The 15,388-nt window shown below is 46.5% G+C and overlaps 1 protein-coding gene across 1 annotated transcript; it reads left to right on the plus strand.

The window, feature by feature from the left end:
• Positions 1-15,388, plus strand: LOC310752092 (solute carrier family 22 member 6-A-like). Its single transcript, XM_083591829.1, has 10 exons — positions 1-445; positions 3,807-3,910; positions 6,444-6,598; positions 7,660-7,828; positions 8,543-8,666; positions 9,374-9,489; positions 10,789-11,003; positions 12,060-12,168; positions 13,324-13,527; positions 14,477-15,388. The coding sequence occupies exons 1-10, from the start codon at positions 62-64 to the stop codon at positions 14,565-14,567; spliced, it is 1,671 nt and encodes a 556-aa protein (XP_083447955.1). The 5' UTR covers positions 1-61; the 3' UTR covers positions 14,568-15,388.

Below are 15,388 nucleotides of genomic sequence, written 5' to 3' on the forward strand. Positions count from 1 at the left end.
ACTTGTCATAAACTGATAACTGCATCTTAAACCACAGCATCGTGCTCTCCAGCCAGGCGCAATGGGTTTTGCCGAGCTCCTGGAACACGTTGGCAGCATGGGACGCTTCCAGATCATCCATGTGGTCTTGTTGTCCCTCCCCATTTTCATGATGGCCAGTCACATGATCCTGCAGAACTTCACCGCAGGTACCCCAGGCCACCACTGCTTGGTCCACCACCCCAATGGCACTTCCAGGAACCAAAGCCTGGATCCAGAGGATCTCCTCAAGGTCTCCATCCCCATGGATGAGAAAGGGCAGCCCGAGCAATGTCGCCGCTTCATCCACCACCAGGGGCAGCTCCTGAATGCCACCATAGCGAACTGGACCGAGATGGACACGGAGACATGCAAGGATGGGTGGGTGTACGACAAGACGGTCTTCCCAAGCACCATCGTCACCGAGGTGAGGACCAACGTTGCTCAGGGCCAGCCTGCTGCGTGGGTGGGTGTTGTTCTAAGTCAGGGGTGAGCAGCCTTTTCTCCATCCAAGGGCCACGCTTCCTTTGAGGCGATCCCTTTGGGGCCACATGGTGGTAATGGGCAAGGCCACCGAAAGAGGTGGGGCCAGATTCAGGAGTGGGAGGGGCTACCAGACTGCAGCTCATTTGGTAGAGTATGAGATTCTTAATCTCAAGGTTGTGGGTTCGATTCCCACCTTGGGCAAAAGATTCCTGCAATGCAGGAGATTGGACTAGATAACTCTTGTGGTAAGGGCTGGGAGATATATTGCTATATCATCCAAAACCAATTTGAAGTGATATCGGCTTCATAATTTTTGACCTGGCAGTTTATCGCATATCATGATATGTGTGTGTGCTGTGCAAAAATCACAATGTGGGGGAAACTGTGAAGTCAGCCAATGCTTTTCTCGATTTCTGCAGCCCCTGTTATCTCTGCCGGCTCAGCTCTCACCTGCCTCCTGCAGGGGGCAGAGAGTCACAAGGGCAGGTGCCAGCAAAAAGCACAATTCAGGAAAAACCATGAAGGCAGCCAATGCCTCTCCACAGCTCCATGCTTACTTCAGACATCGTGATCTATCGGTATATCACGATGTTTAGCTGGTGATATGTCACAATGTTGAAAACCAGATCTCGCCCAGCCTTGCTTGTGGTCCCTTCCAGCTCTACAGTTCTAGGATTCTATCCCCTCTTCTCTTTTCCTACCATCCTGCTCTTTCTGTGGCCCCCTCTTCTGTCTTTCCCTTTCTGAAGTCCTCTTCTCTTTGTATCTTCCTCCCATCCAGCAGGATGCCCTGAGAGGGACAGATTGTGCTTGCCATCTTTCCAATCAGCCACAGAGAGGGCTTTTGGCACTTAAGATTCAGGACTGACAAAAGAAAGTCCTTCTTCGCACAGTGCATAGTTGGAACTATGGAATCCGCCCCACCCCCCCACAAGAATTGGTGATGGCCACCAACTTGGATGGATTGAAAAGAGGTTTAGACAAATTCATGGAGGTAACGGCTGTCAGGGGCTAGCAACTATGATGGCTATGCTCTGCCTCCATACTCAGAGGTGGTATGCTTCTCCTGGATAGCTCAGCTGGTAGAGCGTTGGACTCATAATCTCAGGGTCATGGGTTTGAGCCCCACGTTGGGCAAAAGACTCCTGCACGGCAGGGGGTTGGACTAGATGACACTCGTGGTTCCTTCCAACGCTACAATTCTATTATTCTACCAGTTGCCGGAAATTGCAAGAGCAGAGGGTGTTGCTGTTGCTCTCAGGGCTTCCCAGAGGCAGCTAGTTAGCCACTGTGAGAACTGGATTAGATGGGACCCCTTTGGCCTGATCCAGCAGCTCAAGCTCCTATTGTGCTCTTACGTTCTTAGATCAAGGGCTGCAGGAATTTAGGCAGGTTGCCTGTTCCTTTACTAAGCACACCAAGAGGCATTTTGAGGTCAGGGCTTGCGTGTATCATGGACTGCTGAAGCTTGCATCACACACCAGCACAAAGCAGGGTCCCGGGTAGGTGCAGAATTTAGCTTTCTTGAGATCTCAATTGGCAGGCATATGTCTACCCACTATGCCTATGGTAGGCAAGCTAGAAGCACCTCATGTTGTGTAGTCACAAGTCTAAGGAGAACCCTACTGGATCGGAGCAGGCTTCAGAAGGAAATAATAATAATAATAATAATAATAATAATAATAATAATAATAATAATAAATTTATACCCCACCATCTGGCTGGGTTTCCCCAGCCACTCTGGGAGGCTTCCAGCACAGCATGAGGACAAAAGCCCTTCCCTTTTTGAATGAATGAATTTATTATTTCGGTCACAGACCAGTTCCAGTCCACATACAATATCAAGGAAGTCATAAAAAACGATAGGGATACATTTGAATTGGCAATTAGGTATAACAGGGACAATACAGATATAGCAACAGTTAAAAAATATATAAATTAAAACTTGGTCATTAACATATAACCTAAAATTATCATTTAAAACCTTAATCATTATGATAGTACAGCTTGTTCCCTAAGTTTTATGGCAATCACACAGAATTTGGCTACCCTTAATGTAATCTCAGGATCATAGAATCATAGAATCATAGAGTTGGAAGAGACCACAAGGGCCATCGAGTCCAACCCCCTGCCAAGCAGGAAACACCATCAGAGCACTCCTGACATATGGTTGTCAAGCCTCTGCTTAAAGACCTCCAAAGAAGGAGACTCCACCACACTCCTTGGCAGCAAATTCCACTGTCGAACAGCTCTTGCTGCCAGGAAGTTCTTCCTAATGTTTAGGTGGAATCTTCTTTCTTGTAGTTTGGATCCATTGCTCCGTGTCCGCTTCTCTGGAGCAGCAGAAAACAACCTTTCTCCCTCCTCTATGTGACATCCTTGTCCTCTACCAGGGATTTTAGACATTGAAGTTCAGATTCATTTGGGTATTTTTGCATAGCAGGGGTAATAAATACTGAGTGTATATCCCTATAGAAATGGCAGCGTAGCAAGGCATGAGAGACAGTTTTTACCTCTATCAAGGCACAGGGGCAAACTCGTTCCACGTATGATTTACCCTCAAATCTGCCCTGCAATAAGGCAGATGGCAGCACGTTGAATCTAGCGAGGGTAAATGACCGTCTGCATTTAGGTATTTGTAATTTTGACAAATAATTTGCTGGGGTAAATACCTGATCCCTCCCTGCACATTTGGTAATTAATGGTAGACACCTCTTGTTCATGGGGACTCCATTTAGCTGCCCTATAATCATAGAACCATAGAGTTGGAAAGGACCCTGAGAGCCATCTAGTCCAACCCCCTGCAATGCAGGAATTGCAGCTAAAGAATCTCTGAGAGATGGCCACCCAATCTCTGCTTAAAAACCTTGCAAGGAAGGAGAGCCCACCACCTCCTGAGGGTGTCTGTTCCGCTGTCAAACTGCTCTTATTGTCAGAAAGCTCCTCCTGATGTTGAGTCAGAACCTCCTTTCTTATACGTAACTTGAATCCATTGGTTCAGATCCTTACCCTCCAGAGCAGGAGAAAACAAGCTTGCTCCATCTTCCCTAGTTCAATGTTGCTGATAGACGCCACAACATCAGAGCGTCAAAGGAGCGCACTAGATCAGTTGAAAGACACATCTAGTCTGGCATCTTTCTTCTCACGGTGGCCAATCAGACTCCTGGAGGAAACCCAGAAGCAGGGCTTGAAGTCACTAGCCTTTGTGGTCTAACTAAGGAGGGAAGAGCTTCAACACCACCCAGCCTTTTCTGAATCGTTTTGTTTTCTCTTCTATGCCACCCCCTCCCGCCCTGTTGCAGTGGGACCTAGTGTGCTCTGCGCGAACTTTGAAGCAGATGGCTCAGTCCCTCTACATGGCTGGCGTGCTGGTGGGAGGAATAGTCTATGGAGGCCTCTCAGACAGGTGAGGAGAGCCAGCAAATTGTTTGTTTTCATTCATTTATGTTATTTCAATGGTTATCCCACCTTCCTTCCAATATGGAAGCCAAGGCGATGTGTTTAAGTTTCCCAGGTGTTCGCCCAAGCAAACACACCAGATCCAGACCAACTCAGCTTCAGCAGAGTGATGACCTGATGTGCCCTTAGGCCATATTCTGGGCCTACTGGAATAGTCTAGAGACTCTGAGATGCTGAGAAATGTCTATGGAGCATGTACAAAGTGCTGTTCTACAACTGACAGAGCAGCCTTAGCTTGCTTGTTAACAACATACTTTAGAGGCAACTGCAGTAGTATGCAGAGAGAGTATATAAATTGTTTAAATGACTATAAATAAATGCCTTCACAGAGCTACACTAGTATTGCATTGAAGATATGCCTGCTATTTGTTTTATTTTGTTTTTATGGTGTTTTATTGGCTTTATATTATGCATTTCTCTCTTTTTTGCACTTCTAGGGTATCATAAGGTTGTATACAATGTTAGTGCTGCTCAGAGTAGACTCACAGAAATTAAAGGGCATGATTAATGTAGGGCTGTTGCTTTGAATGGGCCTACTCTGAGTAGGTACAGCCGTTGATGTTTAGTGGTCTCAACATTTTGTAAAATCATCATCATTATCATCACATAATTAAATTTTGCACACATCTGAAATGTGACAGCATTTTCAAAGCCAACTTTTAGAATTTCAGCCACTGTTGGTGATTGTTTTAGAAACTCACCTGTGAAGGATGCTTAAATTGCAGGATTCCATACTGCTTTTGATGCCTGCTAGAAATTGTTTTTGCTTAGACAAGCCTACCCAGATAGCATAAAGTTGACATGTATTTTAACATGTATCAAATTTTATTTGATAATGTGTTTTTAAACTTTTTTTAAAAGTTAACTTGTTTTAAACTCCGAATTTTATTGATAATGTTAATGTAATTTTATTTAATGCATACAAACCCCATTTTACACACACACACACACACACACACACACACACACACTTTTTAAGGGCCATAGCTCTGTGGAAGGGCACATGCATTCCATGCTGAGGTTCCCAGGTTCGATGCTGGGTACCCACAGTTCAAGGAAAATATAGAAAGCCGTTGGTCCATCTAGCTCTGTACTGTATACACTGACAGGCAGCAACTGTCCTCAAACAGTAGGCAGTGGGAAAGACCCTTTCCTGCCTGAGTTCCCAGAGAACCAGGATAGCTACTGCCAACCAGAGCTGACAACACCAGGCCAGACAGAGAAGCAACCTGTCCTGCTGTGAGGGAGCTCAGAGGTGGAGCATTTGCTCTTCGTGTGCCCAGTTCTGGGGGAGCTTGAGGCCCACAGGCAAAATCAAGGCAAAGGCAGCACCTTGGACAGCACCAGGCACAATGTCCTCCAGCCGCAGATACAGAAGACTGTTGGGGTTTTTTTGGGAGGGTGTGCTCTGTGAGATGTAATTGACACAATAGCAACACATTAGCGGTGACTGTCCACACATCAGCTTTAAAAAATGTTTGCTGATTAATTTATAACACATCAAAGCCAATTTAATATTAATTTAATACATCCCCCCCAAAAGAAAACTAGTTTCCCACTCTCTCAGATATATTCCAATTCATCCATTTTTACATGCTGCACAGTTTTGTCTCTAATTAATATCAATTTCTCTTTTTTTGCAAATTCCTCGTCCTTCGGCTGTCCCTTTACCACTTTCCCCAATAGTTGCCACACTGTTGCCGTCTGGAGGCGAACTTTTACGCTATAGCACAAAAAAGCAGGACAAATAAATAAATAAAATAAAATGGAGTGTTTGTGGTATGAGATGGCTGGCATGTGTGCCTGAACTCTGATAACGACTCTTTGCTTGCCTAGACAGAGTCTAGAGAAACATGTGTGTGCATGTGAGCCTACAAGTACCAAGGTCAACTGTGCATCTGTTACTGCTCCCAGTTTTGCCTCTGGTCACACACACACCAAATGACATGTTGCCCCTGGATGGTTGCCTTGGGGAAAATGTGGCCCTCCAGCTGAAAAAGGGCTAGACAGACATAGCCTTTGAGGCTGTCTAAGGGCCTTCCAGGGACACAGGTGGTGCTGTGGGTTAAACCACAGAGCCTAGGGCTTGCCGATCAGAAGGTCGGCGGTTCGAATCCCCGCAATGGGGTGAGCTCCTGCTGTTCAGTCCCAGCTCCTGCCAACCTAGCAGTTCAAAAGCACACAGTGCAAGTAGATAAATAGGTACCACTCTGGCGGAGAGGTAAATGGCGTTTCCGTGCGCTGCTCTGATTCACCAGAATCGGCTTAGTCATGCTGGCCACGTGACCCGGAAGCTGTACGCCGGCTCCCTCGGCCAAGAAAGCGAGATGAGCGTCGCAACCCCAGAGTCATCCGCGACTGGACCGAACGGTCAGGGGCCCCTTTACCTTTAAGGGACCTTCCAATGTCCCTGTCAGGAGTTGCTTCTCAAAAGTCTCTCTCTTTCTTTCTCTCTTCTCCCTTCTTCTGCTACCTCGCAGGTTTGGACGGCGGCTGATTCTCATCTGGTCCTGCCTGCAACTGGCTGTCACGGGGACGGCCTCCGCCTTCTCCCCCACCTTCAGTGCTTACTGCACCCTTCGCTTCCTGACAGGGATGGCCTACTCTGGCACTGTCCTCAATATCTTCTCTCTGTGTGAGTTGGATTCCCCTCCCCTTCCCGTTTACACTCACTCCTCACTTTAAGCCAGAAATGTGGCCCTTCAGTTCTCTCTGCCTGGCCCTCAGGACTCTCCCCAGGCTATGCTCCTCACTGATCCTGCCCGCCCCCCACCCTCTGTAAGTGTTTCGGCCTGTCTGAAACATGTCCTCGAACTCTGATAAGGCTTCTTGCTTGCCTGGACAGAGGACAGAAAGGGGTGTGAGTGAGTATAAAAGAAGCAAATCATGTGTGTAGAAGCTAGGCTGCTGTAGAAAGGTAAGATTTGCCTTTTTCCGGCTGTGTCTGCTTTTGCTTCTGGCCCCACTCACCACTGGCATGTGGGCCCCTGGAGGTTATTATTTATCATTTTCTATTTATTAAATTTATATACCGCCCTTTGTCAAAAGATCTCAGGGCGGGTCACAGAATAGGAAAGGTTGCCTGGAAGGAAATGTGTACCTGTCAACTGCCCTGGAAAAACCAGGACATCCTGGGGTTTTTTCCTGTGAGAGCATGGCAGCCATTTTATTATGTGAGCCACCCTGAGATCTCCAGGTATAGGGTGGTATATAAATTCAAATAATAATAATAATAATAATAATAATAATAATAATAATAATAACAACAACAACAACAACAAGAAGAAGAAGAAGAAGAAGAAGAAGAAGAAGAAGAAGAAGCACCTTGCTCTCTTGTGATTGTGAGCCAAGATCTCACTCTGAAAAAAGCATATATTTTTTCCTCACATGACACAGATGGTGTCCAGATTTTGGCCATGTCGTATTTGAGGGTATGGAAACGTGATCCTCATGCCAAAAAGTGGGGTGGGGGACTGACTCAGGATAAATGAGTGCAGCTGCAGAGGTAATAGTCTGAGGTGAGTCCCGAGGGCTAGGTAGAGAGGCCTGGAGGGCCACATTTGGCCCCCGGGGACTGAGATTCTCTTCCCTTGAGGTACATGAGTGAATAGCAACACCACAATCCAGTAAGGTGTTACCTGGAGGGGGCGGACTGCCCCCCTCAGCTTCCGTTTCTCTCCCTGCTCCCCCCGCCAGGTGTGGAATGGACGCCCACGAGGACCCGGCCCTTGCTGTCAACCTACAACGGCTTGGCCTACACGATTGGACAGATGATCCTGGCAGGGTTGGCCTACCTCATCCCAGAGTGGCGCTGGCTGCAGCTGACTGTCTCCTTGCCCTATTTCCTCTTCTTCATCTACTCCTGGTAATGTCTTTGTGTAGCTGTGGTTTTAGGGTGGAGAAGGGAAGGAGCAAACCTGTCAAGTTGGGTTCCTCTCAGTTTCTCATTGTCCTCCCCTCCTCCCAGTCTTTGGTTCACATCCGTCTGCAATCTCTACAATAAAGATTCCGCAGCATTTTAGTGTGAATTTCTCCTGACATAGGCAAAATTATATACAAATATGCCTATCTTGATTAAAAAAACAAACAACCATGCACAGATTCCTCTTAGCTCTTTATTTGGGTACCTGAGAAAGAGAAGTCTCTGACCTTATGAGAGCCACAGAGTCCTCTGCCGACACGCAGAATTCAAAAGATTTTTAATGCATAGTCCCATCATATGAAATATAATGTTCACTTCCTGAAAATGAAGCAGAAGGTACAAGGAAAAGTTCTCAAAAATAAACCGTCTATATGGCAGCACTTTCCTGTTCTGGCAGTTTGTGGTCACAGGTGAAAGCAGGAATTTCACACTTTTTTTATAGCTAGCTGTCAGCTTCACCCTCCTTCTCATTTTCGAACTAGGACAGAGTCCATATCTCCAATCTAACTGATTTCTCTGATACCTAAAAGGCACATTTTCCCATAGCCATGACGCCTCGCCTAAATGTCCCTCAGTCTGGAGGGGCCCTTGTTGACTCTGGAATGTGTACCTCATCTTTATTTCCCTTACTTCACTGTCTTGCACCCAACCCAACAGGTGGTTTTCTGAATCAGCCCGCTGGCTGGTGTTGGCCGGGAAGCCAGAGCAGGCTGTGAAGGAGCTGAAGAGGGCAGCCAGGATGAACGGGAAGCCTGAAGCCAGTGACAAGCTAAATGTCGAGGTGAAATTGGGAGGACGGACACACACACACACACCAACTAACTTGTTCATGTATTACATTTGTAGCCGACCTTTCCTCTAAGGAAACCAAGGCTGTGTACACAATTCTCTCCAAAATTCTGTCCCCACAATAACCTTGAGTGGTAGACCAGTCTGAGATAAGGATGGGGAAGAAATTTGGCTGGGTTTGCATTTTGATTGGAACTGACCTGATTTGCACTGTTTGCAAATAAATTTCCCATTAAATAATGCTTTTTTTGTAAACTATTTTCACTAATTTGTGTATTTCTATGGACACCTTATGCATTTTTTATACAAATTACTTGTCTGGAGAAGCGAATTGCAATATTTGGAGGTGTGAAATTCAAAGGAAGGCAATGTTTTTGCTCACATATTGTTTCAGAAAATGTGAATCAGGTAGATTTGCCTTTAAATGAGAACGGAATCAAATGCAAGTGTTCTTATCTGCAAAATAGATTTGGCTAACAGTACTCTTAGTGCAGGCAAAGAGAGGAAATGGCCAACTATTTGATTCTGGCAAAGATTCAAGAGCCCATAGTGGTTTCTATCTTCTTGCTATACCTTCAAACCTTCCAGCTTTGATACTTATAAAAACTGGGAGTGGGGAGAAGCAAAACCTCAGTTCCCCTTCCAGATATTTCCTGCTTGTGCCCAGTAGCCAGAGAATTCTTTTTTCCTCCCTGCCAGCTCTTGAGATCCAACATGAAGGAAGAAATGGCATCCCTGAAATCCAGCTATACCATTGTGGACTTGGTGCGGACTCCAACCATGCGCAGGATCTCTTGCTGCCTCTGCTTTGTGTGGTGAGTTCTGACAGGAGAGATGTCCATGGGCCGTGCAATCCCACAGTTAGTGGAGTCTCCCTTTGCTGTGCAGTTTCTAGTAGTGTAAAACCACACTGAAAGGCTCCAGCCCTCAAATCATGAAATTACATTGAATGGCAGTGGCAGGTGTAGAATTATCAAAACCTGCACCCACCCACTGTCAGCACCATGAAATGTGGTTGTTAGTTAACAGTTGCAGATATAGGCAAAGTGGGACTCGAAAGAAAATGCTGGAGGGTGGAGCATTCTTGGCTCATCATTCCAGCTAGCCATGTCCTTCTGTACGTTACCAGAGTGGTAGCCAAAATTTCACCCTCCAAGTGTTGTTAGACTCCAGCTTCCACCAGGCTTCTAGCTAGCCTAGCCAACGACAACAAGGATCATTAGCATGAGAATGGTGATTATGAATTCTTAAATTTGCATACCACCCTATAACCACAGGTCTCAGGGCGGTTACAACATAAAATCGCAATATAAAAACACAAAATACATAACAAAAACAACCAAATAACACCCACACACCCACACACCACACACATTTTATTTTATTTTTTTATAAGATATTTATTAAGATTTTTTATAATATTACAATAAAAGAAAAAAAGAAAAAACAAAATAACAAAAATACAGAATAAAGAAAATTTAAAAAAAAACCCATAAATTTTCAATTACTTATTTTCTTTTAACTTGTTTCCTGGACCTCCTCATACCTCCCTTTTTTGTATTCCACCCCAAATTGTTAGTTCAGCAAATCCTTACCATTATATTATTACCTATTTATAATCCTTTTTTTCATAATCTCTTAAAGCATTACAGCTGGAAACCACTTAAATTCAATCCAACATCATTCTAACACTCATTAATTTTACAATATTTCTGTAGATAATCTTTAAATTTCTTCCAATCTTCTTCCACCGACTCACACCACACACATTTTAAAAGAGCATTGGATGCCAATCAGCCAAAGCCCTGGTTAAAGAGGAACGTTTTCGCCAGGCACCTAATGGTGTATAATGAAGGCGCCAGCTGAACCTCCCTGGGGGAGCATTTCACAAAGGGGGAGCCACTGCAAAAAAGGCCTGTTCTTGTGTTGCCACTCCCAGATCTCTCATGGAGGAGGCACACAAAGAAGGGCCTCGGAAGATGATCTCAGGTTCCGGGCAGGTTCCTATGGAGAGAGGCAGCCCTTGAGGTATTTCAGTCCTGAGCCATTTGACGTGGGGTTGGACTAAATGACCCTTGAGTTCCCTTCCAACTCTCTCATTCTTCCACCCCTAGGTTCTCCACCAGTTTTGCCTATTATGGGCTGGTCATGGACCTCCAGCACTTCGGCGTCAACATCTACTTGATCCAGCTGGTTTTTGGAGCGGTTGACTTCCCAGCCAAGTTTATCTCGGTCCTCACCATCAGTTACATTGGGCGCCGGTTCACCCAAGCTGCCACACTCGTCCTTGCAGGGCTGACCATCCTGGCTAACATCTTTGTTCCACAAGGTCAGAGAGGAGGTTCTTCTTCTGCCTAGAGGTGTGGGTGGTGCTAAGAATTATCTGAGCACACCACATCAAGCCAATTGGCAATGGATGGTGTGGAATGGAGAATTGCTGTGTCATCTTGGAGATGGAACAACAGGGGTCTCTTCTGGGCTTGAAGTTGCACATTGTGTTCATCTTCAGGACCTCAGACAGTTCCCCGTGGAGAAGGGTAGATTTAGAATGGATACAGAAAAGGAATTGAGGTAGCCCAGCATGTAGCTCCAGCAAGAATCTGGAGTCAATTGAGGGCTGATGTTAGCGGTTGGGGAGCCTATTCACCCGGAAGGCCGCATTCTTCTCTGGGCAGCGTTCCAGGGGCCACATTTGCAGAGCCAGAGACAAAAGTGGGTCAGAAGCAACAGGAAGCTACCTTACACCAAGTCAGATCATTGCTCCATCTATGTCAACACTGACTACACTGAGCAGCAGTGGCTCTTCAAGGTTTCAACCTTTCCCAGTCCTACCTGGGGATGCCATTAGGGATTGAACCTGGGACCTTCTACATGCAAGGCAGATGCTCTACCACTGAGCTGCAGCCCCAAAGTGGAGGCAGAGCAACAGATCTGACCCTTACCATTTCACAATAGGTGGCATTCCAGCCACACAGAAGCTGGGAGTTTCCACACATACACACGTCTAACAACCAGGTAAGCAGGAGACATTAGGTGGTAGGCAACTAATTCTTCACCCAGAGTAGGCCCATGGATTTCACTGAGTCTGCTCTGCGTAAAAATTAGTTGACAACCACCCATTATCCGAGTTCCAGGGCATAGAGAGGACTGGAAGGCCTCATTCAGCCTGCACGATGGAGGCCTGTAGCTCCATGCCAGAGTGCAGACAGTCGCAGGTTCAACCCCTCATGTCTCCACATAGGTCCACGGAAGACCTCATGAAGAGCTGCTGCCTCCCCAGCGTAGCTTCTGTCAGTCACGGAGAAGAGTGTGAGGCTTCATTCCAGGAAATGGGCCAGTGGAGAACCCTTAATGTATCACCAAGCTTTTCCTTCCTTTCCCCCAGATATGCCCACCACACGGGCTGCCTTGGCTGTCTTTGGGAAGGGGTGTTTGGCTGCCGCATTCAACTGCATCTATTTGTACACTGGAGAACTTTATCCAACGGTGCTCCGGTAAGTGAGGAGAATAGGTGTGTGAGAGAGACATGTCTTCTAGGGAGCTTGCGAAGAATAGATTGGCCTCAAAAAGCAGGGGACACCTGTGGCCTGGGGGTGTGGCCCTTTCACATCCCTTACTCACCACCTCCTCTTCAGTGCTACCCTTTTCCTCTAGGGGTGGGGAAGCTTTTTCAGACCAGGGGCCACATTCCCTTCTGGAAAATCTTCTGGGGGCCACATGCCAGTAGTGGATGGAGCCAGAGGTAAAAGTGGGCGGAGCAATTAATGTGATTCCCCCCCCCCTTTGCATGGTAGGTGAATGTCTACACACACAACCTTCTCTGCCAGGCAAGCCAGAGGCATTAACAGAGTCCAAGGACACATTCCAGCCAGGCAAAGGCACTCAGGATGTAAAGCCAGGCCAGTGAGTGGGGTGGTCTGGGAAGATGGTCACAATTAGCCTCTGGGGCAGAAGCCCCCCACCCTTGCACTAAACTAGAATGGGAGATTTTGAGGTGCAAGAGCTCACTGTAGCCAAACACTTCACAAGAGTCCAAAAATTCTGTCTGTTATTATTATGCACACACCAAACAGCAGCAGTTATCCAATTTGTTAGGATCAGTGATGGCCACAGTCCTATGCTTAGTTTCGCAGGTGCAAGCTCCACTAACCTCCATGGTACTTTCTTCTGACTGCATGCTTTGAAATACAAGGAGCTTTCACAAAAGAGCCACAACCAGCTGAAGTGCAGCCTTTAGCTTTTAAGTAGAAATGCAAGTAATCTTGCAGAGAAGCACCACCATTTCAACTGCTAGCATGAAGCAGGAACCCCATCAAAGAAAAGGGCAGCCAGCCTCTGTTTGGTTACTTGCTTCATTTGCTGACTTCCTCTATGGCTAAACCGTCATAAGCAAAGTTGAAGGCCTCATTATCACTGCGTTCGGGCAGATGACAACATCACACCTGCTCTGAAGGTTAAAAAAAGACTGATAACTACCCCCTGTTGAAGGGGAGGGAGGACTGAGCCTTTATTCTGCTGGGTACCTTGAAGAGTGTGGGTTTTCCAGTTCCTGTTACAGGGAGTGGGGCTGCATTTACTGTGCCTCCTTTGCGGATGCTGGATGGGTCCACTAAGCTGTGTGGATAATACTTTTGCTTCTTGACTTGCAGGCAGACTGGCATGGGTCTAGGCAACACCTTGTCTCGCTTGGGTGGCATATCAGCCCCCCTGGTGAAGATATCCGGGGAGTACCTCCCTTACCTGCCGCACCTGATCTACGGTACTGCCCCCGTGGTGTCTGGGATCGCTGCCATCTTCCTGCCAGAAACCCGCAATGCCTCGCTGCCAGAAACAATCGAGCAAGTTGAGAACAGGTGAGCATTGAAGCTGTCAGGACACTTCCCAACATTCCTCATAGGAGGAAGAGAAGCTGCCTTATCTTCTTCTTTGGCGATCACTCATAGCTGAGTAAGATTGTCTTCCATGAACATGGTCTTAATGGTGTGTCCATAGGTGACTTTGGAGGCCAATTCTGGACCCACACATCGTTCCACAGTGGGGACATAGGTTTCTGGGTGGGAGTTGATCACGGTGAAGGTTTGCCAAACATGCCTTCCTCTTAGCACATTTCTCCCTTCTGTGCTGAGTTCAAGCATCTTCCAAGTCCACGGCACCTTTGGTAAAGGCTGCTCTCCAGCTGGAGCGCTCACAGGCCAGTGTTTCCCAATTGTCTGTGTTTATACTACATTTTTTTAGATTTGCCTTGAGAGAGTCTTTAAACCTCTTTTGTTGACCATCAGCACTACGCTTTCCATTTTTAAGTTCAGAATAGAGTAGTTGCTTTGGAAGACAATAATCAGGCACCTGAACAACTTGACCAGTCCAGCAAAGTTGATGTTGAAGAATTGCTTTGATACTGGTGATGTTTGCTTCTTCCAGTACACTGGTATTAGTTTGCCTGTCTTTCCAAGTGATATGTAAAATTTTTTGGAGACACTGTTGATGAAATCTTTCAAGTTGGAGATGGTGTTTATAAGTGGTCCATGTTTCACAAGCATACAGTAAGGTTGGTAGCGCAAGCATTTTGGTTTACCAAAGGGGTGCATGGGTTGCCAGTTGTGAAATACATTGGCATTATTTTCAGCTCTTACTCCACTAGATGCTCTACCACTGAGCTGTGGACCTTACACACACACACAGCACCCCCTACTTATGGGTTTGCCCCATTTGATCTACAAAGTGTCGTCAGTTGCACAGGCATACATTATATCATTATTGGGGTGAGTAGCAAACTGTCTTTCATGGACCTTCTGTCTTGTTCAGATCTCAGGGCCAGAAGGACCCAAAGCAGCAACAGCAAATGGAGGCCCTTCTCAACACCACCAAGCCTGAAACCACAAAGGATGCTGTTTAAGGAGAGGAGAGAATGGCTTGTGGACTGACTTTGGGGGATGTTCAGTTCTTGCTGCTTGAGGTTAATCTTACCCTTTGGAAAAAGTCTGGCATGCTCCGTGCTCTGTGTTCAGAAAGGCAGACTGGATGGCATCACTCAAGGGGGCAAAAATCTGGACTTCCTGTAATGGGTGGACTTGATGGTATTTGGACTCTGATGCTGTTTTGCTTGCATTCTTGACCTGCTTTCCTCCAGGCTGATGAAACTTCCTTTCTAAAATGTGAGGTGGAATATAGGAAGCTGCTTCTTACCAAGCCAGATCCTACTAGGTCAGTATTGTCTACACCAGCCTTTGCCAAACTGGACACCTCTAGATGTTTGTGGCTCCAACTCCCATCAGCACAGCCAACGACCAGGGGCAATGGGTGATTCAGAGTCCAAAACATCGGGGGGGGGGATGGGGACAACCCAGGCTGGTGAAGGCTGACCTACGCTGAAGAACAGCAGAGCTATGGGGCAGGGCTTCCTCCCACCCTCAGCCTTAACAGGAGATGCTGAAGAGAGCTAGCAGAGGAAATGAATATCGTTTGCATTTTAATGAGATGGTGGCTGTAGTGTATTCAGTGGCCAGGGAAATGCAAAGTGTGGGACGAACAGATGATTTACTGGAAGGCATATAACTGCCATGCGAGCAAATCGGGATGAATGCAGGACCTTGTATAACCTCCCTGCAGACAAATAATAACGAATGCGCAATAAAGATCTGCAATAATCTAAGCTCTGCTTAAGCTTTGTGCAGGCAAGTCAGGATAAATCCTGAATAAACATATTGTCTGAAGGAA

Source organism: Podarcis filfolensis, assembly GCF_964270895.1.
Source record: "Podarcis filfolensis genome assembly, chromosome: 16".
In the NCBI taxonomy this organism is placed as follows: Eukaryota; Metazoa; Chordata; class Lepidosauria; order Squamata; family Lacertidae; genus Podarcis; species Podarcis filfolensis.

Coding starts and splice junctions, on each gene's coding strand:
- LOC310752092 (XM_083591829.1), top strand. CDS start 62: ATGGGTTTTGCCGAGCTCCTGGAACACGTTGGCAGCATGGGACGCTTC. Junction 8,667..9,373: donor GTGACAAGCTAAATGTCGAG/GTGAAATTGGGA, acceptor CCTCCCTGCCAG/CTCTTGAGATCCAACATGAA. Junction 12,169..13,323: donor CTTTATCCAACGGTGCTCCG/GTAAGTGAGGAG, acceptor CTTGACTTGCAG/GCAGACTGGCATGGGTCTAG.